This window comes from Cupressus sempervirens, chromosome 11 (assembly GCF_028749045.1).
Source record: "Cupressus sempervirens isolate cs-2001-9-10 chromosome 11, ASM2874904v1, whole genome shotgun sequence".
Classification (NCBI taxonomy): Eukaryota; Viridiplantae; Streptophyta; class Pinopsida; order Cupressales; family Cupressaceae; genus Cupressus; species Cupressus sempervirens.
The window spans coordinates 783,417,244-783,444,299 of NC_143128.1; the positions used below are offsets into that span (position 1 = coordinate 783,417,244).

At 36.0% G+C, this 27,056-nt stretch overlaps 1 protein-coding gene across 1 annotated transcript; it reads right to left on the minus strand.

Moving 5' to 3' along the window:
* Positions 1 to 4,243: 4,243 nt before the first annotated feature.
* Positions 4,244 to 27,056, minus strand: LOC149531924 (uncharacterized). The gene is made up of 3 exons (XM_089808705.1): positions 26,759 to 27,056; positions 26,524 to 26,667; positions 4,244 to 4,714 (listed from the first exon to the last, which is right to left on the minus strand). Exons 1-3 carry the CDS (start codon positions 27,008 to 27,010, stop codon positions 4,571 to 4,573), a joined length of 540 nt encoding a protein of 179 aa, XP_089664831.1. The 5' UTR covers positions 27,011 to 27,056; the 3' UTR covers positions 4,244 to 4,570.

Genomic DNA, 27,056 nt, shown 5'->3' on the forward strand with positions numbered 1-27,056 from the left:
TCTATTCTTTGGTTAGTGGTAGATAACTATTAGTTTTCTCTTAGCTAGAATAAAAAGTTTCTATTCTTTACGATTGTTTCATAAGAAAACATTGTTCCATTTTTTTGTATATATAGATCTCTTGGTCTCTGTTATTAGCAAGCAAATATTTTCCAATTACTTCATAATACGGTATACCTCATTTGTCACTCGTAGATCATCTAGTTGCGAGAAATGACAACATAGGAATGATTATCCAACCAAAATATTCATCCAATCATGTTTCTAATCATCATCAACATGCCAATAATCTCCCTTTTTGACATTGATAGCAATATTTAGAGAAAAAATGACTAAGTATCCAAAAACAAAAAATGACAATTGAGTTACTAACCAAAAATGTGACTCCCTTTATTCCCCCTTTGGATATCAACACTTATCATACTATACATATTACTCTTCGCTATGTGTACTACCCCATACACAATGGATCAAAAGTTTATTCTACGCGACTCCCCCTTTGATAACAATGATTAAGGTGTATAGAGATTATAAAAAATGCAAAAAATTATTATCAATAAGGGCCCAAATCCTCTTGAATACCTCCTCAAATTTAGTCTTCAACAACTGTAAGTCATATTTCCATGTCTTTCTCAGATTATATACTATTACAATCTAACTTTTGATTTGGTATGCCAACTCCTCCAAAGCATCCATAGTACTCATCTTTGGTATTGCTAAAAGACAACTTCATCATCTTTAACTCCATTTTGCAAAATGTCAACTTTGGGGATTTTTCGACTTTGTAAGTCCATAAGATTGTTGATTTTTTTCAGGTACACCGATCAGCGTTGCATTGCACTCTATCTCTGTGAGTCCTTACAGCTTCGTGACCATACTTTACAGCTTTCATTTCCCAGGAGTCAGACCCAAGCACAGCTTATTATGACCTTCTTCTCGCCCTTAACTCCAGCTCGGGGTGTGAAGCGACCGTACAGTTTCCCTAACATGGGCTGTTCCAAATCGGTGAGACCTCGCAGGGGACCTTTTTGCCAGCGACACTCTCTCGTGGCACTCAGCTTCATCACAGGGTTTCTGGTAGCCACACAGATCAGTCACTGTTGGACTTTTTCCTTGTGAAGATGGATACCTAATCTTTTCCATGATGTTTCCTGCTTTCTTCTTCTTTTGTTGTGCTTGTTCTTTTTTGGACACCGTTTGGTGCTCCGTTTGTATGCTTTTTCCTTGTTGTAAGCTTCTAGTCCCATAGACCCACGTTGTGGTCTTTTGTTGGACATTAATAAATTTATCTTATCTTATCTTATCTCTTGTATACTACTATATGTCTTGAGCTAATAATTTACCAAGTTAACAGATGCTCCAAAACTAGTAGCAAACTCTTTATTAGGATTAAAATTTTCGATCAATAATTTGAGCTTCATATGTCTTTTTGTCTATGTCCTTTGACAAAATTTGCAAAATTGCTAACAATAGTCAATATTATGGATCCTATTAATATTTCCTTCAAATTATTGACTCCAATAGTCAATGTTCCTTTGTCCATCACTATCTTGTGGGCTAAAGTATGAGATTGTTTCTTTTCAAACTCCCTTTCCACACTCTGGATTGCAAGTTCTTCAAGAATTATCATTTGTTCACCTATTGCAAACACCAAGTGACCCAATTGTTTAATAGGTGTTTCCTTTTATCATAGTTTAAATTTGGAACTAGGTCTAAAAGTATGTCTCTGGATGACTCAATTATTTATTGCTCCTTTCTTTGTTCTCTGTTGGCTTTGGACTCGGTTGCCAATGTCATTTGCATGATCTCCTCAGGACTCGTAGAACTCAAATCCATTGTCCCTTTAATTTCTAATAGATTATTAGTATCACACTTCCTTTTAGAGTTGATATGATATTTACCAATTCTTGTTCGCACTCATTGGTAACATTTTTTACATCTGTATTTACTTGTTTCTCCTCCTCACTTTCTTCTAGCACCTTCTCTTCTTATGTTGGCTCTTCATGTTGATCATCTTTCCTTGATATATCACTGGTATCTTCTTGGTTTGTGAGCATTTGTTTCTCACATTACTTGTTCTATTCCTACCATATCAAGTGTTTCCATTGGCTCCTCTAGTACATGTTGGGTGTCAATGCCATTAATAGTCCCCTGCATACCGCCAACATCCCATCTAAGGTCAACATGTGTCACTTATTGAGGTTGTAGCTCCAACAACTCTTGTTCATCTTGAACAATATGATGTGTTTATTCTTTCTTCAATTCCTCATCCATAACTTAGACTAGCTCTTTGTCTTCTAGCCTCATTTGTTTCTTTAATATTTCCTTAGTTTCCTCTTCAACAAACTTGGCATCGCCATAGAGTAGCCTAGTTAACCTCCTCTTTTTTTATAATGATAGCCTTTTATGACTAAGTATCTCTTTGATTTCTTCAAGGTGTAACTTTAGTTGGAGTTTCACTAATTACTCATTTGAACTTGAATTGTCTTCATAGTTGGTGTTCCAACTGCTCTGGATGTTTTTCCACTAGCTCTCATTTCATCTTGCCCTTCATCTAATTCAGCGGTTTCCTCCTTGTCAAATTCAACATCTTTCTCCCTTTGAGCTTTGACTTTCTTCCTCCTTGTAGTCTTTGTCGATTCAACTTCCTTTATCTTTCTCGTAAGCTCAGGTTTATCAATCTTAGCAACTTTACCTTTGCTCTTTGTTGTATACATTTACTAGAGGTGTTTTCTTCTCTTTCCTTAATATCTCACTTCTAGTTTGTCTCTCGATGGTGGTTTTCCTAGTAGAGAGATCTTCCACTTCTTAAACTCTAGTTGTACCTGATGTACTAGCTTCCTTTGCAACATGCTTAGCTCTAGCTTCTACAATTGTGTCCTTGTAAATCCATGCTTAAGGGAAAACTTTGCAACTTCCTTTCTTATCTTTTCTCTATAACTGATTTGTTGATCATTTTATGAACTTTTATATCTTATTCATAGGTTCTAAACTCTTTCACACTATGATCTTTTAGTATAGGAAGCAAATCCTCCACATAAGCTATTAGAAGATCAGTGTGTACTTCATAACCCATTGGCATTGCCCAAGAAGTTATGGGTTCTACTACCTCCATTTGACATGTATCTATATCAACAATAAAACAGAGTCCTTATATTTTTCTACCACATCAAATGGAATTCTTTCTCTTTGGTGCATTGTGTGTTGAAAATCTTTGAAATATCCCCTATTGTACTTTTAAAAGTGTTACATAATATTCTGATGCAATTCTTGATTTGGACTAATGTCGAGGTGCCTAAAACCCAAACAACATTTCCAATACCCAAGAAGAAATTATGATAGTAGAAAAATAATGCCATCAATACTTGTGCATAATTATATGTTGCTCTCTTATTTGTCTTTACCTTCTCCATGTTCATGCACAATTGCTCCCTCAAGGCTTCCAGAGCTCCAAGTTTGTATTTTATATATATATATATAATATATATATATATAGCAACCCCTATTAATTCCATTGGACAAAGTGAACTTTTAAATGTCATCAATGTAGACATCATGACACATATTACAATACCACACGGGTTGGAGGATACTAGACCTCATGGTCTCATATTTTACCACAAGAAGCTCTCACCAATTGAACTAGGCCCCAAACCCTTATTTTATAATTGATAATTTAGTTAAACTATTCAATTATTAATTGTTTACGTATGATAGTTGTGAATGGTTCTCACTAAGATGTAATTTGGTGTTTACCAGATTTTGGTGAAATAGTGACCTTCATCACTTTACATAGAATTTAAGACTCCCTCCCTCCCTCCATATATTTATTTTATTTATATACATTTGTTATGATTCATGACCAAGGATCTTAATTATTGACAAATTTTTTAATTCTTATTTCATTTATTTAATATTTTTTATATAATGAATATTGAGATCTAAAATCTTAATTTCTGACATTGCCTACCATATTGTCTACTTGCTTTGGCCTTTCACAAATTCAGGATATAAGGGGAGTTTTCAAAAGAAAATATTATACATAAATTAGAGCTTGAAATGGTACTAATGTTATCAATCACAAATGTATGTTATTATGCAACTATCAAAAGTTGCACAAATACATATATATTGCATAGTGGAAAGGGTCCATCAAAATGTATATTTACATTATCTATTAAGATGCTCCAAAGTTAAGGCATGTATTTGGACATCAAAGTATAATTCTAGCCTAATGCACGCATTAGATGTCAAACAATGTGTTTATTGCAATCGTGATTAAGATATATACAACTAGCATGCACCCAATTGCAAGGAGAGCTTCAATCCTTGTTCTCCAATAAGTTAGCATGCCAATATTGGGGACCATCATATAACAAAAGTTATTGTGCCACCGTGTGGTTCACTATCATATTTATCAATCGTTTCTTGGGCCAAAAGGCATAGAATCCAATCATTGTAATAAATAATGATGGACCTATAAAATATCTTACAAGATATTAGCATTGAATAAAAGTAGAACGTAGAAGGTTGTTTCTTTGGGTAGGATATAAAATCAAGATTAAAAATATCATATGCGTGATGTTGGCATGTTGTAGAATGTACATCGACCTTGGTATGTTGCTTGTTTTGTTTCTTTGTTTCTAATCTCAACAGAAGATATTGCAATACTCTTCCCAATTCTCAACACCTTGGCTTCAACCTCCAATTCAACCTACAAAATTCAAAGTCACCTATCAAATACCACATTGTATGTCTGAATATTTCATGTATAATAGTGATCGAAAATAAATTTTGAAAGCAAAACTTCTTTTTTTTAAAACATAAAATAACAAAATTAAATCATTGAAGAATGATGCACCCTAATTGGAACATTGAATCTGACTTTTAGCTGATTTTATGATTGGATTAGATAATATGTTGCATGCAACTATGTTGTACAATAAAATAAATTGAGAAAAAAATTACAATTAATTAGATATTAATCATCTCTAGCCCTTGAATTGACCAAAAAAAAATCATATTTATTAATTTTGTTTCACTCAACTTTCCAAAAATAAAATAGCAATTATAGCATTCAGTTTTAGCTAAGTTGTTTGGCATGAGAAACCTCTACAAAATTCACCAATAGCATAAGATCCACCTCATCTTTTTGGATATAGATGCTTTTAAACTTACAAGACTTGATCAATTCCACCAATGGTCAATCTAAGATTTAGCTGCAATAAAATAATTATTTTAATAGAATTAATTCAAAAAGTTAAGTTTTAATTGAATATTTATTTCCATAGAACACAGTTTTAATGAAGTTTATACAACTCGGATCAAATGTTCACATCAAAGAAAAAGGTCACTTCTATATTTCATCGAATCTTTCAACAAAATTAGATTTATGACCAAATAATGGCCCCCTTATATGTTTGGGCTAAACCATTGACATGATGGAGGGTCCGTTCATTACTCTATGACACTACAACAATCACTCAACATAATGTTAGATTTATGAACAAAATAATGGGGCTCTAAAAGAAGACTCGCTGAACCCAAATTCCTAGGTAACAACATTAGGGCTAAACCATTGACATGATAGAGGATCCATTCATTACGCAATAACAATATAGCAATCTAACAAACAAAGGAAAAAAAAAAGCTAGACTCTCATGCCCTTGAATCCCAAGAATCTTAAATTATTCTTAAGATATGCAAACTACATTGATCTCCTACTGGCTACTATAATTCTAACACAAAGAAATGCCTTTGACCAAATCGAAGAAGTTATTTATTATAGTGACATTACTTATGATTGTGTAGTGACCTTGCAAAAATTTAAGCAATTTGTTGTCTGTGGAACTTGAAGTTACCACATGTGCTAGCTTTAAGGGTTTAACCATTGGGTATACAACATAAAATCCATCATTGTTGTGTTCACTATAGTACAACTGCCCTGCACTATTCTATTGACCATCTCATAAATCCTATGTAGGAAGAAAATTCAATTTCACCTGGCATCATGGCTTAGAATTGATTCCTCAAAACCTAAACGGTGGAATATGAATATTTCATTATACGATTCAACTAGCCCCCAATGATTAAGTTAGCAAAATTAACAATGTAAGGTGCCTCCCAGTTCAAGCAGCTTTTTACCATGAAAGAGAGCTTTGTGTATTCCCAGAAGTGTGTTTATATCCAGCATATTCATTCTTAAGCACATGAGACATCCCTGAAAACTTCAAAGAGCATTTGAACCATACAATTACAGCCCTAGCCCAATTTACCCATACAATGAACTAAGCTTCATACAAATGGTAATAAATTGATGTTTGCATGCTTATGTTTTATGTTTGTTGGTCACTGTGTCCTACAGAAAAGAACATGATTCAAATATTGTGATTTCTTGAAAAAAAAATTTATCTCACAGCCTAAGAGGCATTATAACTTGTATGAGAACTCCAAATAGCTGTTGGCCATGTCTCAAAAAAAAAGATAATTACAAGATATATGGACCAAAATTTGTTTAAGAACTAATCATTCTTTATTGATTGCCAATCTAGAGAAAACATTTTTATGTTAACCTTTGGTTTCCATCCGAGAAAGAGAACAATGGACAGATCACAAGTCATCGGATACTTTCTTCCAAACATTCAAATAAGGTTTTTCGGTTGTTTTTCCCCCTTTCTGAGCTGATTAAGATTTTGCATAACAATTGCGTTGAAAGGTCCATATACAGATGTTAGCTTCAGTTGGAAATAATTAGAACATCAATTTACCAATGCCGGAATTGATCAAATCCGGAATTTGAACATTTCTAGAATTTCAAATCCGGAAAACGTTTATCAGATATGGTTGGGACTGTTTGGTTCACCTAGAATTCATAATGAGAAGATACATTTTCTATATTTTGTAACAAGCTCTCTATGAATGTCAGATTGACTAGTGAAATCCAGATTTGCTGGTAGCAACTCGTAATTTGATATGTGCTAAATTTAACAGCAATGACAGTAAAATACTCTTTATTTTAAAAAAGGATTCTCCTAAAATTGCTTGACTAATATTGCAGGGAATCCAATATTATTTACAGAGTTCATTATTTACTGTGCAAGGAATTCAATGGCAATGACTGTAAAATTCTCCGTAATTTAAAACAGATTTTCCATCACAGAGAATCACAATACAGTAACAGGGCAATACCCTGAATGCCACAGCCAATTATTTAACAGAGCAAGGAAAACTATATAAATTGTAAAATTTGTCCTTAGAAAGACATGCATCCAAACACAAAAATCCAGATCCAAAATGCCTTGCGTTGACCAGAGCCATTGATAATCACACTGGAGCAAAGCAAATAATTACCAAAAACAGACAATATTATTAACATGCAAACCCTTATTAAAGCGAAGTTTGGAAAAATGTCTTTATTTGAAGAATGGTGAAACAAAGAAATCTAACAAAATCCAGCCTACAATGGCCATCAAAATAGTCAGATCACAGAAAAGAAAAAGGTTGGAAGCAATCAATCATCTCCATATTCATCTGCCAAGCAGATCAACAGAAAAGGCAGAGGAAAAGAAGAATTAAAGATGCAAAGAAGGCAGGTGGTAAAGAGGAATGCAAGGCCATGGACGCTGCACCAGTAAGCACTGACGGAGCTGGAGCAGGTGCCTCTGCCCCATTCACTGTCATTACAGATCCGAGCAAACAGCCCGGGCAGATTCAACGTGGTCAAACAGATCTGAGCATCAGAACTAGTGCTATGGATTTCAAAAAACTATAAATTTTGCTTTACTTCAATTTCCATCAATGTGGAATTGGAAATGATTTTTCCAATTCCACCTATTGAGGTGGAAATTGAAATCCACGATTGGGGGTAAATGGGAATACAAAATCCAAATGCCAATTCCAGTTTGGTGCATCCAAACTGAGAATTAGAAATTTTAGGAATTCGGTAATGCCAATTCTCATTCAATTCCTGCAACCATCCTGCAACCAAACAGGCCCTAATGAATCTATTTAGATTACTAATCTCCATAAAAGATTTTATGTTGAACTTAGACCAATTTCAAAAGGTAACGGACACATTGTTCCAAACATTCTATATGGTTATCGTTTCTTTTCTTTCATTTTGCATAACAAATGTAATTTTAATATCAAGATGTTAGATCAAATAAGAAACAATAAAATCATCTATTTAGAATCATCAATCATACTGTGCTCATACTGGTCAAGCATTTTATCTCAAATGATTTCAAAAAAACTTTCTGTGGGATAAATCTACACGTTCTAATTCTATTACCAATGAGCAGTAGGATTCAACAGAAACAGTCAGTGCTGTGTCAAGGGACAACAAATGCCTTAAAGGGAAAGGATTCATAGGGAGAGAAACTAAGAATCGTTGTAATTAGATCGATGTAAGTTGAATGCTAATATTATGACTTATGGAGAAAATGTTGCAGGATCACAAACAAAGTACCATTTAAACAAACATCAATTAAATACCAACTACAATCACTATGTAAAATTGAGGCACAAGAAGTATAAAGAGAGTTATTCAAACATAAACTACTTTCAAGAAGCACAAAGGGTTGAAATAGGTTGGATATAACAATTATCTCATTCTTTAACTGTTTCACATACATGGCCATCATTCAACCAGCATATACCTTCAAATGTCTAGCATACTTGATGATTAATTGTGGTAGAAGGTTTGCAAAGGAAACAAGAATCAGAAACAAGATCCAAAAAGAGAAACATTGCTCACTGTCATAGCCGCCCATGTACTTCTCTTCCATGCAGGAATGTTGGAAAGCCTGGTTAATTCAACAGTGTTCCATCACAGACTCAACTTATTTGATTGACTGGTTATATGCACCATTTGTGGTTCTCTTATCCTATTTCAAGATGGCAGCAATAATGTTCTGGAGAAACTTTTATGGCAGAGAGCACTTTTGACCATAGTCATATGCACAATGCAAAACTATTAGTCTTCTTCTTAGTGGAGCTGACAGCCTTGGACACCACTTGCAGCCCACAAATAAATAAAAAATGACAGTACAGCTAACCTTACTGTGGATGTTGACCAGTACCCTCTCAACATGGGACAGAAGGAAGAAAACAAGGATGCCAAGATTCTTCTGGTCTCAGTGGACGAGCAGGAAAATATTCCTTTTGATGCCAAACGCTGACAATTTAGAAACCTAAACATAACAATAATAACAAACACTAAAGTAAATCTACCTAGACTAGTACTTAAAGATGGAATTTCCAGTTAAACTTGAATCATCCAAATCAGTAAAGCATTTATCTCAAATGATTCCAAACACCTTCTTTCATGATGAATAAATATTTCCTAGTTCCTAAATATTAATCTAGTGTTCATCTCACACATCATGATTTGACTTTATCTATTCTTGCCATGGTATTCTAGGAACAATGAGCCATGGGGTTGCTAGTCACTGTTATTCAGTCCTGTATCAAGGCACCATAATGAACCAGTGTAACCTGGGGACACGTCCTCAATTTTTTCAGTCATTTCAGGAAACAGCAATACCTTAGGCATACAGAGAGGGGAACAGAACATCCCCCCAGTGTTGAAAGTTAAGGAAAAGTCCCCCTTCTGGGGAGCACCCAGCTGTCCTGAAGACACCCTCACATCTACCGCTGCAAAAACAAAAAGCTTTGCAGGTAAAAATAAAATGAAACAATGACATTTTTGAAATAACTAAAGTTCCTAATGCATTTTCTGGGCCCTACAAGTCCTTTAAGCACACTAGGTGTGTCTTGTTTAGACTTTTGACTTCATTTCATTTGTACAACTTCAGAGACCCCACAGTCTACTGCAGAATCAGCAACTTAGCACAGTCTACAACATAGGTGTTTGACAGTTTCTCTTGCAAATAACTATAGAAGTGGAAAAGCCAAGAGTTACAAGTATGCAACGAAAATCCTTTTCAGACTCAATTTTTAATTTTTAATTTATATGGTTTTTTGTTTTAAAATTTCCAATTTTGTTGTTGTCTTTGAATCCTGCATGACATCCTCAGTAATGCAGAGGCCCACATAAACCCTTTTTCTATCCCTGTCCTGATTGTCTATCTATTTCATCAATCTTTAAATCTCTGCATATGAATAGAAGCTTAGAAAGCTAAATTCATCATACCCGAACTCAGTGCTCTCACATCTCTGTGACTTTTAGACCTGCTGTCAATCCCAATTAAGTAACTACTCTTGCAACTCGGAGCAATACCATATCAAATTTCTTCAGCATCATCCCAGAAAAAACATCATTAATACAATTTCCATGATGGAAAACAAAATGGATCCTCCAAGTATTAAATTTCAAAGCATCATATGAAATCCTAAGTGTTACTGGTTTTATTCATTTAAGATTTCTGATATCTCTACTCATTTTCAATTGCTGTTTCTAAACTTACTATCATCCCTACTCATGAAATTGTGATTTCTAAATATTGAGTATTTTCACTAACGTTCTATCGGCTTGGAATTCTGTATTCATGAATGACATCAATACAATAGCATATAGACAGGTGTCAGCTCAATCCACCTGGAGTGTAATCTTCACCACCGCTGCAAGACTGGCATTCCTTCCTTACGGTCCCGCCCAGGAGAGATTATCTGTGGGAAAGTTATAATATGCGTTATGTAACCACCAATATCAAGCCGTTATGTGGAGTAGACGTTGAGAGGAGCGGTTTGCTTCAACAGCATGGAGAGCAAGATGAGTATTGTAGCATATGTTTTTCCAGCAGAAAGAAGTCTTTGTGATTATGATTACCATGCATGATTGAGATTCTTATACTCAGATGGTGCATGATCAGGATACACATGCACAGACCATGCATGATTGGAAGTTGCAATAACATCAATCAAGAAGGAAATCTGGAACATAATCTTCTACTCCCCCCATCTATCAAAAGGTTAAAAAGCAGTTCTCATATATATGCTTGAGAGTTCCTGTACAGCGACATACGTTCATCCTGTACATTGATCATTTGGATAAAACTCATACTTGTCTTGGAGTTGATTTTTTGATCATGGTCCATTAATTTCTCTGAGGAATTTGTTGCAGTTGTAATTGTAATTCTGTGGTTATAGTGATCATATCGATTGTTTTGAGAGTTCAATCGATTTCTATTAGTTAGTCTCTTTATATCTTTAATGGACTTTCGAAAACTCTGATCCTGTAGCTCTGTAATATTTGATTTATCAATGAAATTTGCAGGTTTTGTAGGCTGGGTTGTTTCCCTCTGTGAAGAGAGTTTTTCCCAGGGTAATTACTTGAGCAGTGTTTTTGATCTGTTATTCTAATTTCAACACCAAGAAAATAAAATATTCAAGGGTTTAACTTGATTCCAAACTTAGAAACTAGGAACTGAACCTTAAATTAAGACTTATCCTTTATAAATTTAGACTTGCCAGTTATCACTGGACCTCTATATATTTAAATATTTCACTTCTTTGGATGTGAGACAAATTGAACTCCTATGATCACATTTGGTGCTGAAGGTTGCTTTTGACATATCAAGTTCTCCATTGAGAGCTTATGGAAACGAAAACTACAATACATTCTTATTTGTTTTACCTTTGGTATAGCCAACTGCTGAGACATTTATTTCTTGGATATTTAATAAATTAATAGTCTATTATACATATGTTTAGTTTTACATATTTATTATTTTATTATTAACTAACATATTGTTATTATATTAAGTTGCATCCGTTTTGGATTTCCAAAGCCAAGATAAATACATTTAGTGTTAATGCTGATTTTGATTTGAAGAATCAATAGCAGGCTGCCAAATGCAAACGCCAATGACAGCCATAAACAGTGCAACTTTGAGTGTACTGAAATCTATTTGCTCTTCAGAATTGTTGGCACAATATGCCAAAGGGCCATTTAACAAGATAAGTGTTTCACAGCAGTTTGCAACAATAGTTGATACAAATAAAGCATATAATTCAGGTGGAAACAGGACATACAAAAGCAACATTTTCTCTGTGGGTTGGAATAGCAGTATTACAAGGACTAATGCACATTTTTGCATTCCCTGGGTAAAGGAGTTGGACCTTCTGAGAAGCTTGCACTTGAAATGAGTGCTGAGATGATCAAATTATTTCAAGGATCACCATGCCAACAATTCCTAGTATCTCCACCATTTGAGTGAGTGAAGTAGAGTCAAGGGGGGAATTCAAAGCTGAAGGTTGAGCCCTGCCTAACCCAATCACAGGTTTGTTCAATGTACGAGCAAAGTTGCAGATGCAACCGTTGCCAACATCTATTTAAGTGATGGCATTCCCTTCCATGTTGCTTAATCTCCTTTGTAAAAGTAAATGCTGGACAAGCTAAGCAAAGCTGGTCCTGTACATGTAGGTCCTCAGGAGACTAGTTACGACTTGCTCTTTTCCAAAAAAAGTTATTCCAGGGAGTAAGGCCAAGTGGCTAGCACATGGAATGTGCAGAGATGGGATTAAAGCTATGTTGCCAATTTGAGATTCGCGTTCAAAATTCACTCAATATTTTTTGGGGTTGGGTTGAGGTTCGTTTTATTAGGTTCATCCGTACAAGATTTTTAATATATATATGATATATATACATATAGAGATATATAAATATACATATATAGGTGCATACATATATATATATATTTATGTACCTATATATGTATATTTATATATCTCTATATGTATATATATCATAGTAATAAGAATTGCGGCAATTCATGCCATAGTTGGCATAATCGCCAAAAAATCGGCAAGTTTCTACTAATCGCCGAGTTTTTGCCAAAAATAAGTGAGTTTTTCAAAAAAACTCATTTTTTTTATTTTTTACTTATTTATTTCTTGTTAAAGGAAAAAGGCAAAAAGCCTATATAAATTATATATAATAGAGAATTATAGTATGCCAGTAGAGTTGGGAAGAGGAAAATGTGATTGTAATGATGTATTTACTTCTAGTTTGACACAAACTATTTATTAGTTTGCTTCCTGCCATCAGCATTCCCCATTAGAATGTGATTTTCTACCCACTATGCATTCATATATATCTAAACTCTACTTGTTTCTTTTGTGTTCTCTTTAATTCAATCTCTACATGCATCTTCTCGTTGAATTTTGCAAAAAAATGTATTTTTAATTAAATTTAAGCCCTTTTTTTGGTTCCCGAGTATTTTTGAAAAATTGGCTGATTTTTTCGTGAATAAACTTTTTGGGGCTTGGCGAGTTGTTGCCGAGTAAGAGTTTTCCAACTATGATTCACACGATTTGGTGATTCGATTCAAGCCAAACAATTTTTTTTGTGAATCGGTGAATCGAATCAGCGATAAAGGGTGTATGAATTAAGTTACTCACTAAATTACAAGGATTTTTTTAATTTGCCAATTCGTGGCCGATTTTGTTTCGATTCATGGCCGATTTGCGATTTGATTCGGCCTTGCCGATTTCGATTCTCGTTACTTTGATATTTTATATATATATATATATATATATATACACACACACACACACACACATATTAAATATACATATATACATATGTGTGTGTGTGTGTGTGTGTGTGTGTGTGTAAAAACTAAAAATACAAACATGTGGCTCTCTGCTAGAGGACTGCAGAAAAATGCCAAAATGGATAAATGCCTGCCTTGCTGGATAACCCAAACACTGCTAGAAGAATGTCATGTGAGGAAAAACGGCTTCCTACGATGTATTGTTCTCGGAACACGTCGTGTGAGAACAAAACATATAAATGCCATGTGAGACAAAAATGAAAGCATATTAAAAAGCTTGGGTTTCAATTGGGAAAAATAATGTTAAGAAAGTTAAATGAAAAGTCAACAAAAGTCAGAAAAACCTGACATTCAACCAAATTCGACTGAAATTAGCCCAAAATTTATCCAAATTTGGCTGGGGCTCACATGACTATTTCCAAATTCGCTGCAAATTCGTTAATAATTGTCCAGGGCCCTTTTCACCGAATTAAGAGTGAATTCCTCAGAATAAAACCGAATATGAACCGACTTTGCCTTTATTCCGAATCAACTCTCAACCTCAGCAGGGACAGGGTGAATACGGTAACTTAGGATTAAAGCATAAAGTTCCAAATCCTTTCAACAATTCTAATGATAACAAATTTTATAGATATGGAGCTGCCAGTAATGATGACTCTGATTTTTGAGCTTTCTGCTCTAACAAAAACAGCTACCAATGTGGTTTTGGCAATTTAATCTTGTCATTTTGATGTTTGCAACTTTTCTAACGAGATTCTAGTTGATACTTGAAACTTTCAGCTTGTTACTTATTTAAGAATTTCAATTTGAAATGGATACAATTTTCAGCTACTATCATGATTCGTGAATGATTAAAATGGGGTTTGGCACTGTTTAATTTATATTTATTATCAATTATTGATTTAGCATTGAACATTTGAACTGTTGTAATTTTTTCTCAATTCTCAGATTTTGTTGCCTATGTTTCTTTTGCATTATATATTGACATATATTATTAATTTATCATATATCACTCCCCTACCATTCCCAAATTGCCAATCCCCAGTCCCGTAAGCTCAGAATACTGTCATAACCATGGCATTCAAGAAACTAGGAAGGGAAGCCTATAATCATTGCAATCAGATAAAAGAAAATTGAATTTTGGGACACAGCTGTTTAAGTTCACAAACAAAACATAAGTTTAATGATACCACCATTAAAATATAAACATTTGATCAACCTGTGGAGTTGAAGAGCAGGATGACGTAATTAGAACATAAAATGTTGTGTACAAGCACAAGCGGAGCTCTTAGATCAGTTTAAATTATGTCCCATTCTTCTGAAACGTGTACACAAATATGATAACTCTTTGACCAACAATGTATTTTCTAACATTATAATATAACACCTTAGGCGATTATATATTTGAAGTTCTAGCTTACTTGAAAACCAATAAATGCAGCTGAAGACTTGAAAAATATTGCAAAAGAATGATCAAAATTAAAAACCAAAAAACTCTCAGGGCTCAAGATCTCCCATGTTCATTAAATGTAAAAGCATGCATCCATCATAAAAATATAAAACCATGACCAAAGCGCAAATCTGCACTAATGGAATGTCCCCTTTTGAAATGGGATATAATAATATAATAAAATATTAAACCCATGTTTATGGAATCATGAAGGACATTAAATGGTGTCCTCCAGATGTTGACTGGGTGAATATCAACTTCAATGGGGCAGAACAGGGAGATCCAGGGCTGGACGGCCATGAAGGTAAAATATTAGGAGTGTTATGGAAAACAAGCGAAAGGGCAATGAATAATAAAGTCAGGTTTCAAGTGGTTATCATGGAAGCATTGGTAGAAAGAAGGCTTGGGCTCAGAAGAATACACTGAAGGCAATTCACAAATTGTCATCAATGTGATAAGAGTGAGTAACATTCGAAACTGAAAGCCAGGGACTTAGTTAAGTTGAATCAAGGAAGTACTGACAAGCTTCAACGATTTCATAATATCCAGAATCTATTGCGATGGTAATGACATCGCGCCAAAGGCACTAGTAGATATGACACGGGAAATAGACTTCAAATTGATTATTGAGTTGAATGATTCCCTCCATCACAGCAGATGATTGATTATTGTATCTCATGGAGCCCGGTTGTTGAGATGGAAGCCAACCCATTTGGAGGCACTTCATTAATGTGGAGCCTACGAGATGGTTGCGTAAGCATTTCATACTTGCTTTACATGGAGAACAGGTGGTAGAACCAAATTATAACAAACAGCATTCGACATGCATACAAGCAAACAAGCATTAGTCTAAATGCCAAATGACCTTTTATGGCAAAAATTCTAAGAGGGAGATGATTAAAATGCTGCCCTAGATCATTCATCATGCTGAAAGGATGGTGCTTGGGAAGGAGTATATAGGAGGCATTGGGTTCTACCAAGAGAAATCTAATATCGCCTCCAATTTTCTCACAAGCGAGTTTGATGCTATGCAACCAGAACAGTCAATTGAAGCCTGGCAAAGCTAATTTGGTCAAAATGGTGTAGGTCCCAAAATCTATCTACAATGTACAATTCCAAGTTGCAGCCTTGTTCTAAATGGGAAGATGAGGCTCAAACTAGGAGAGGAAGATGATGATCCACCTCAAATTCTGGTTCTTTGGGGAATAGGCCTGGCAGACCAAAAAAAAGGCTTGAATAGGGATAAATTTCTTGAAAGGTTGTATGAAGGGTGTGGATGTGATGTCCAAATAAGATTAAATAATAAACAATAATAATTAATAAAAAATATAAAAGAATAATTAGATAATATTAAAATTATTGTCAATGGGCCCTTGGTCTACTGGTGAAGTTGAATGGCTCACAAAGAGCCCACCAAGGATCAAGTCTTGCTGAGTGCAAGGACTGAAGACATCATAAGGGATGAGGCCGGGATCGTGCCCCGGGCGAATTTGGCAGCGTGGATGCTCCTTAGTCCTTGGCTCTTAGCCGAAGAGGTTTCAAGCACGCGTAGGCCCGTATCGGGTACCTAAAACTTGTTTGTGGATGACCTCCATCAAAAAATAAATATTAAAATTATTAAATATTAGTTAAGTTGAACAAAAGGTCAAAAGGCATGTACGGAAAAAAGTCGTGTCTCCCTCAAATGAGAGGTATAAATGGGAGAGATTAGAACTCTAGTTGAGGAAAAAGGGAAGGAGGAACAAAGAGTGGTGCATAAGCATTAAGGCTGTATTGAGGGAAAGGAAAAGAAAGTTATTAAGATAGTGACTTTCAAAAGGTGAAGGGTTGTGAATACTCGTAAGAGTTGTGACTCTTCGATAAGGGAGTAATTATAAAGGCTGTGACTCTTTGAAAGGGGGTCAACTATGAATGGTCATGACTCTTGCTAAAAGGCATACACGACAATGAAGAGGATTGACCTCTCTATTACTGTTTATAGCTACAGGAGATATCCTGATTACCTGTGATGGTGCTCTTTCATATGCTCACCTTTGGAAATATGAAGAGATGTGCATTTGAAAATATGAAGCGTATTTGGAAAATGAAGAGACTTCCAGTCATAATATTAAGAGTTCCTTAGTTCGAGTCTTGAGAAGTTACATTTTTTATGAGCCTCAGCATTGTATATATAATATATCATTACTTTGTGTGATGTGATGCTTGCTGAGTTGGGTTATTCTATGCAGCAATTATAGATAGTCTATGGAGTTGATTCTGATATATGTAAAAGTTGAAGAGTTCACAGGATTCAATTGGAAGCATTATACTCAAACCTCTATTATTTAAGAAAGGAGATATTTTTTGGTGTGGCTGGATTTTTACCCTCAAGTTGGAGGGTTTCTCCAGGATAAATATTGTGTCTTATTGATTCTTTTCTGATGCCTTTGTTGTTTATCTTTATTTCCGGTCAAAACATTAACACTCTCCCTCACATGGGAAGATATAAACGAGAAAAAGGCTCAAATGAAATGGGGAAAAAATGAGTAGAGATCTAGTGCACATTTAGAGCAGAAGTATAAGGAGGGATCTGATCTAAGACTTGAGAAAGAAGAAGCAAATAAGAAGAGGAAATGTATTCTTTAATGGGATATGTGCCGATCAGAAAAGTAGTATAAAAGATTCGATTACTAGAAATAGGCAAAGATTAAACGAGTGAAAGGGGCAATAGTTGTTGCCATATAGATGTATATAATCATAACCAAGGGTGTGACCCTTTCATTGACAACTGAAAGTGTGTGAGTTCCTCAGAGGAGATATTAGGGAGGAGAAGGTTCCATTTGAAGAAGAAATTAAAAAGGGGAGAACAACTAGAAGAAATTATTCTCAAAGGCATCAATGAAAAGTAGTATTAATACCTCACAAGATAGGTAAGCCCTGCAGTGGAACAGGCCATGCTACATCATACAAAGGCAAGAGATAAGTCCTGTGTTTGAATGGGCCATGCCACATCTGTTGGACTAATTGCCAATGTTCCCCTTCGGGATTCATGTCATGGCTTAACCGCCTCTTGTATTCTATAAGTATAGTGGTTGTATCAGGCATTAATAGGTAGATCTTTTGGTGTAACAGCAACCCTAGCTTGTAACAACATCATACAAAGGCAAGAGTCCTAAGGTGAAATGGGCATGAGCTACATTATACTAAGGCAAGTGAATAAGGCCTGCGCTGGAATGAGTCGTGCTATATCATACAAAAGAAAAAGTCCTGCAGCAGAATGCGCATGAGCTACAACATACAAAGGCAAGGGAATAAGGCCTGCGGTGGAATGGGCATGACTTACACCATACAAAGGCACTATTTGTGAAAGATAGTCCATGAAGAAAATTTTTTGTGAGAATCCATAACCATATAGGCAGATTATTTTACACTTAAAATATAGTCAGTTTATGTATACTTGTTCCTTATTTGGTGATTGCAAGACCTAAATCAGGGTTTACCTTGTTAAAAGGTATTTTAAGTGGAAAAGTTATATTTCTAACCATCTTATAATTCTTATTTTAACCGAATTTGTGATTCTAGGGCAATCCCAAGAAGAGACACTACAGTGTAGGCAAGAGATAGGAGACCAACTTTCTTGCTAGTGGAAGAGAAGCATGAGGCAGAACTTGCAGAAAAGGAGGAAGTGAATGAGGAAGGATAGTCAGTCAGGTGCATTATGGTTGCATTTGGATGAATCTGGTCTCATAGTGGTCTGTAATTTCCAGGTTGCTTAATTATCTAGTTGGTGCCAACTTTGGTAATATGGCAGTAAGCATATAGGCTAGGTGGTTGTGGTCCGTGGACCAATTCAGGCTACCCACAGTCTGATTATAAACATTAAGCTACATAAGTCTTTTCTTCATACTTAACATATAGTGTAGCCTTGCAATGCCACAGGTACATATCAAACAACAAATAAATAATATAATATGATACAATTAAAATTCAACTAAGTTTAATGAATAGTCAAGAGGCATGAAATGAGGAAATGTGACTTGCTCAAACATAAGATATAAAAGAGATCATTTCATCTGAGGAGGTCATCCATGGATCATCACCATTGAATCAATCATCAATTGGGAATGAAGGAATCAATTTGGAAAAACCATTATTATTCTCAGAGGCAGCAATGGGCGGTGACACAATTCTTGAAAAGGGTGATGAAATATTTCTAGTAAAGGGTGGTGATTAATAAAGGGTAAGCAGAGCATTGACAAGCGTTGCCCCACTTTTCACCCTGTAACCATTTTGCAAAAGTGGAAAATTTTGTGTCTTAGTTAAGCCTAGGTATGTCTGGATCTAGTTTTAATTCCCCTTAGGTGAAAAGAGTCTCCTTCAAATTTTCCATCTTTCCCTTCTCCCACATTTCATAGCCGGGTAGTTTTCCTTGATGTTGTGAGTTTATGGGTAGCTTAGTACCTAATACGATGGGGATTCTTGCAACATGCGAAGGTTATTCACAACGCTGGGCTTGTTCGTGGCTTATCATGTTTTCAATGAAAGAAGGAAGCTTGCAGAAAATTGAGCATCGCCTTCTCCTTGGCGGGTTTTCTACCCATGAAGACGATTTTCTGCGAAGAGCAATAAATGATGTTTATGGGCCTATATAAGAAGATAATGAGCTATTTTATGGAAAATCCCTATTTTCATTACAATATTCTACCTTGGGAAACATTCAGGATTCATCACAATGCTCAAAATCATCTTAAGCGGAAAACTCAAAAATGACATCTCCTCGGTAGGCTTTTGACCCTTGAAATCTATTTTCCGCCAAAGGCAATTGTAAAGGAAAGAAACAAGGAAGTGGGCCCCTTTTCGACTTTCGCAGTCCTTTCAAGATTTTCCGAACCCAAAAGAAATATTAACTCCAAGGATAAAGTTTAAAGGAAAGCCTGGGCAGAACAATGGGAATCATCTTCTCCTTGGCGGGTTTTCAACCCATGAGGACGATTTTACGCATTCAAGAGAAAATCAACTTTGTAAGCGGATTGGGCCCACGAATTACACATAAAACATCTTAAAATGATAATGGAAACAATCTAACCATTGCGAGAAAGGTATACTAAGCAAAATTCAATTAATCAGATATTTCCTTACGAGGTACTTTGTTCATAATTTTGCGAAACTTAATGGGAAACAGAAAAGTAAGTATGAAAGAAAGGAAAGTTACTGTTGGGCCAACGGAAACAGTGAAAAGCCATTGAAATATCCGTTAGAAGCTCTTGTATTTACTATTTCAACGGATTTATCCTTTAATTCATTCGTGTGGCGCAAATCCTAAAGATCAACGGATGAATTGAGACTCCTATATAGATGGAAACATAACAGTTATTCAAGCTACCGCTTTTTCCTAAACTGTTATTTTGTTAAATTGCACAACGCTTTCAAATAGTCTATATTTGCGGATTCAATACCCTGTTCTTCATCTAGATTCAAAATTTCAATTTACTTCATTCTCAGACAGAATGGCAACCAGATTTGTGGGGTTTGATGGGCTAAATGGAATCAAGTCCACATTGCAGAATTTCACGAATACTTCACTCCATTTTTATGATATGCAATATTTCCAAAGGAGGCTAAAGTCAGAGCCGATTCATCCCATAACTGAGAAGTTCCAAGGAAGTGGACTAGTAGAGGCAGTTGGTTTCTCGGTGGCAGTCCAAGCTCTATAATTAATTTACGAATGCATAAATCACTACAATCCAGATATCAGATAGATTCTGTTACCTGATCATACAATATTAATCTCCATTGATAGGCAAACTATGGTGAATTGACTCCGAGTTCCAGAATAGGAGGAGTTTTCAAACTTGATAATAGGAGGAGCAGTCTCTGAGTTCTTCGCGAAGAAGATGGTGTGGAGGAAGGAAATTATGCAATCCTAGTTTCAAAAGCCGTGGAGCGCCAAGAGTAAGGTCCCCAAAACTCTATTTGGTACTAATCTCAAACATGAGATTGTAGATATTCTGGTTCTCCTGCATAGACTGAAAGGTGAGGTAGAAGCTCTAAATTTTGTTAAATAGTATTTCTTTCTAGTACAAGTTATTTGTTCGGATACGCAATATATTGATTGGGCTCATGAGGTAAGTGAAAATCTTTCCAATGCTCTTAGCACTACAAAGTTCTACAACACTTTCTATATGTCTTCCTTTCTGATTTACATGCTAGCATCTCTACAGTTATGGCCGGGCCTTCCAAGAATAGAAAACTTCCCTAATGATGTGAAGTGTTATGAGTTCTATCCATGTTTGCAATTGCAAAATAGTTATGCGAAGTATGTCAAAGTCAATGACGAATTCACAATGAGAATTTGCAGGGAACTCCAATGATACTTGGAGAGGAGATTCAGTATGGCGGCAATGGCGGCTATTAGTCAATTCGGAAGCTATTTTATCCAATTCTCATCTTTCTCATATTTGCGTCTTGCAGCTTTCGATGGATTCCCCTTGAAGCTGCCCAGGTATCCGAGCAACATGACCGTGTTGATAGAGATCGTGAGGCAGGCGGTCCAAGTGAATGTGCTAAGCGGAAGCTTGAAGAAGAAGGGATATGAGTTCCCTATGAAAGTAGGAGCTTACAGTTGTGAATCCCGATCTGATGCAAAGAATATGCTAAAAGTGTTCGAGATGAAATACAAATTGGAGATGTATGAGATCTTGAGACCTATGTTTGATCCGAAAGGATATGCTAGGGATGTGTTGCAAATTGGGAGTGTGATTAAACACATTACCATTGTTGAAGACTATTGGATGGATTGTAAAGATGAATTTGAAAGTCGAGATCGTGCTTTCGCCAGGCTCATAGTGGAGCAAATAAAAACATATAATATCAATCTTAATGTTGAAGGATTGGAGGATGATGGGCAATATATGTATGGTAATACATATTTGACTAAGTTAAGAAACACTCCTATCAATTCAGAGTCTTATGAGGATGCTGAGGAAGATTTAGACACTATGATGGCCCGAATCATCAAAAGAACTGGGAAATGGGTCGAATGGACAGCCAAAAGAAGTCGGAGTAAAGGCACAGCCACTCAAGCCTCTCCAACAGCTACAACTCCCTCTTCCTCCTAGAGTGCTACACCAAGCATAACACCAGCTATCACTCAAGGACCAGCTCAACCTTCGGGAGGAGGTGACCAACCTCCAGACAACAGCATCCCCATAGCCAAGACTAGTCATGATGGCTCCCTCCCAGTTATTGGAACCCAAACTAATGCTGAGGAGAAGAAGATGGAGGAGCCAAAGGCTAGTGCTGTTACACCAGTTCCCTCTCCTCATCATAGCCCAGTTCCACCAGTAAGTGCTACACTTTTGCAACCAAGTGGCTCCCCAATACAGGTAGTAGATTTGGGAGATGAAAAGAGCAGTAGCAGTGAATCTACTAAATCTGATGAGGCAACGAAGAGAACCTCAGAGGTAGAGAAAGGTCAGAGCTCTTCCAAGCTCATTTCTCAAGCCCCAAAGAATCCCTTCTCTTCAACTACGATGACAATCACTCCAGTCAAGAAGAAAATATTTAGCATAGATTCACTTGGGACGGCCTCCAAGGTGATAGGCATTGATTCTTGGTTAGTGGATACTCTAGAGAGAAAGAGAAAAAGGAAAGACGAAAGTGCCCCTGCCAAGGATACCATATCCCTTGCAATTCATTTTGGATCTGCATTAACCAAGGTAAAGAAGCAGAAAACTTCGTCTATACTTGGGCAAGATCTAGAAAAAGGGCACCTAACAATGGAGATAGCCAAGCCCAACAAAGAATGAAGAATTTAAGATATGACTACTGATGATTTTACTATGCACTCGGTGGACCTTGGAGATAGGTTGGCTTGTGGAAGTCAACCAATGAAGTAATTGAAGGACAATTGGAAAACCTAAAGTTGTCAAAAGTTAGGATGAAGGCTGAGATAGAAGAATTGAACAGATTCATCAGACAATTCATCACTCCATTGGCAACTATCTCCGAAGTATCAATAACAAGAAATCCTACTGTTGCTGAAGTTCAAGCCCTTATCTCTTGACTTTGGGAAGATAGGCACTTTGGCCAAATTGGTAAAGACTAGATTGGGAAGCTCAAATTAGAGGGAGTCGCTATTATAGAACAAATTGGCAATGTTATCTTAAGATTAGAAACAGAGAAGGATAACATCTTAGCAAATAGCAGTACTCTGGTCGGAGAAAGAGCGAAGAGCAACAACTGTATTTCCCTTCTGAAGATGATCATTCAAATGAAGGCAAAGGAAGCTGTTGAAGCAAAAATCTTGCCAAAGGGAGACGAAACTCTGTTCAAATGGCTTCAGAGCATGCAGTTCAAGTCAAAAATGATCCTATCAGCAGAAAATGGACTTAAGGAAACAGAGGATAATGTGAAAAAGACCCAAGACAAAGGATTTGAACTCATGAAGGGGCTACATACAAATTCACAGACTAGTGGCCAAGGGAAAGCACTCATTGGGATAAATGTCCTGAAGGAGAATTTCTCCAAATTCTTAAATAGTCTAATTGATGTGTCTTCCAGTAATCAAAACAAAGTTGCGAAACTCCAGAAACTCAGTGGATGCATCGACATGGCCACGAAGGAATTGCCAAATCAATTGAATGCTGTGAAGGAGTTGGCTAGGGAGCATTCTAAGTGGCTCTTGAGATACACCAACATACACATGCCTAGGCATGAATAGCTAATCCCAATCATAGTTGCTGCTAAGGCCTATAGAACAAAAGCAGAAAAGGGAAAGAAGACAAAATGATTTACATTTTGCCCCCTTTTCACTTTCTTATGTAATTATTGCAATACGACAAATTGGTTTCTTGCCATTTGTCATTCTTTGAGGAGATGAACCAATTGAACTTCTATTGTAACGGTCATCTCAAAATCCTATATGTATGAAATTGAAAGATTAATAAAAAGTCGCCAAATTTTTGGTGTGAAGTACTTGATGTTGTAGAGTCAATTGAATGGTATTTTGTATCAACTAATTTTTGTTCCATTTCTGTTAGTTGTAGTTATATGTTTTCTCTTTTGTCTGGATTGAAGCAAGGAAAGAACGGAGTTTCATTCCCTTGTTTCAAGGCAGCGAACAGATGTGATCAGTAGTGTCATTGCATGTTCAAAGAGGAATCCCTAAACGTTTTTCCCTTTTAGTTAACTTCTTCTCTGTAGTTCAGATCCTAGTTAATTCAGTTCAGTATTAGTTGTTATGTTGTTAAGTTTTGTGAGCTCATAAGATGTGTGGGTTCATAAACTTAATCAATTCCTCAGAAATCCTTTTCTACCTGAGTTAGATCCTGTTTAGGTCTTGCTCGGTTTTACCTCTTCTGTTCTCAGGTCAAGAACATACCCCCATATTAGTTTAGGAATAAAACATAATTCATTGCAAATCCACCATAGGGAGTTGTACCTATTAATTCAGAGAAAGGCCAATCTATCCAGAAGTGGCTTTTCAACTGCTTGTAATCAGATATTATTCATAATTGGGCATTCAAGAGTCATAATTAAAAAAGAACAATTCTGTTTACCAACAACAAGGAAGGAAACCATCAATCCATCAAATCAGCACATCAATTCAAGCGTCAATCATACAAGTAAATCAATACAGAAAATAAATTCAAGAAACAATCAATTAGAAAAGCATCCAAGCATTATGCGATGATTGACTTGTCAAAACCTCAAGAAATATTAATCAGCAAATGCATCAAGCAATCAGTTCTGAATTAAGCAAGTGTCTTGCAAATAGAAAGGCCAAAGTTCCTTCCAAACTTACAACAATTGAAAGGATAAACCCTTGGAATTGTCATTGTTAGGATAAGGATGAAAACGTCTGATTCAGCAGATTTATAAGTGCTTCCAAAGAATTCACAATAAGATTGTTTTTCAGTATTGTGCTATGATTTATTGATCTGAATATTATGATATATTATTGACAAAGCTACTATCATTTTGACTAAATATTATTGTTTTAAAGAAAAAATCAGGAATGTCCAAAAAAGGGGCATTAAAAATAAATTATCAAGCAAGAAATTCTGGTTTCGCTGGCACAATATTCATGAGAAACAGTTGGCTGTCTATTTCACAAATCTGATTTCTTTCGTAAATTTTTTTTAAAAAAATCTACCCAAAGTTGCTTATTCTAAATTAATCCAGTCATAGGGTCCAAGATCAATAAGCATAGACCAAGTCATGAACAGCAAAAGTCTCACACAAAATGGTGGTAAGAAGGAAGATTTACAAATACGCATCATGAAAGATATATCAAAGAAGTGCCTAAACAATGGGTAGGTAAGTACAAAAATTTCTCTTCCTTCCAACAGCTCCCTCTCCCTGTCTTTAATATAACTATAGCAATATAATGTTAAATCAGGCATTCACTCCTCATTAATTTTTAGATAAGATGATATTCATTCCAGTTTTAATGCAATTGTAATTTATCAATTTTCAGAGACATAAAAATAATTGGTGTTCCCCTCAGACTATTAAATCAAAATGATTTCCTCAAATTAACACATGACGGGGAGAGGAATAGAAAATATGTCCTTGCAAATCTTCATGCTTGTGATTAACAAGTCTATAATAACCATAAGACTTTCTTTAAAACCTAAGAAAAGAGTTTCCACAAGGTATTGCTAATCAATTCCTTATGATCTGACGCCCTGTAGGCATGGTGTATGTGAATCTAACTTATGTCATAGTGAGCCAAGCCGGTAATAGTGACTTTTGCATGCTTAACTAGGCATACTCGTGAGTATATTAAACATATTTTGTTCAACTAGACATACTCGTGGGTATATTAAACATATTTTTCTCATCAAGACATACTCGTGAGAATACTAAACATATTTTTCTTAACGTGTGCCATACTATCGTTCCTCATTGATAAGCATTAGTTCTTCTCGGCGTATTTTACTGTTATTCCTTTTTAAAACGCATACAAAACACTGCTCCGCTGCTTCTTAAATATTCTTAGTGAGTGCAAATTGCATAACGGACTTTTCTTTCTTTTTCCGAAATGGGAGGTTATGGTCAAAATTTATATTAGATTAAACTATTTAGAATGTGCATGGTGAAACTATTGGATTTTTCATAATTAACAGAATGAAGTAATTCCTCCTGCAATTAAGTATCATAATCTCTTGATTTTCAGAATTTTACCAATGTTTTGAAATCGGACCCCTTAAAAAAGGGCAACTTCGCAATCCAGCCGTGAGTATCACCAACCACATATATTAAAAAGGGATAGAATCGGAGATGAATCGGCCTACTCAACGTAATCACTTGCAGTGAAAGGGCGAGAAATTTATCACAGCGAAGACGATACAAGATAGTGGAATCACAACGAATATAAAACTTCAAAAGCTCCTCGTCCTCAGAATCGCATTTCATTCCTAGTTTATAAATTCACTCGGCAGTACCATGTCAAACCCTTAACTCAAATCCACGACAAAACCCTGACTGGAACTCTGATTATTAGAGCCTATCAATTTTATCAATAATTAAAGAAAAGTAAAGATTAAAGGCGAATATATGTAACTAACTCACTCCAATGCGTCCAGCAGAGAGGTAAGACATGCTCATTTCAGTCTGCGAGAATTCTTTATCTGCGGCAACCGTCTTCACAGCTGCCGATCCCACTATACTCGCAATTGTGGCCACCGCCCCTCCGTGCAAGGTATTATATCTGTTCTGATGGAATCCACAACACATTTATCAGTAAACAGTCGCCTTGGCATATATGTCATTTAATCCAAAATCTTGAGCTAGTGGAATCAGCTACCGTGATTGGAGGCTTAACGGCAAGGGTGCAGAGGACAAGGCCAGCGTCAACACGATCGACTGTCAAATGACGAATAATTAGCGCCTCTTTGAAGCCCTTGTCGTGAGCTTCAGGCGGGGCAGAAACAGCTGAACGCATGGCATCAATCCATTCTATCGCTACAGATTGGGGCGATGTATCGGGATCGATGCCCAGTCGAGATAGCACGGGATCCGTTGCAGTTGCTGCTGCACTTCCACCATCCCGATTCATCACAATCGTCTGGTCTTTTGGACGATTGTTTTATTTTACCTCGACT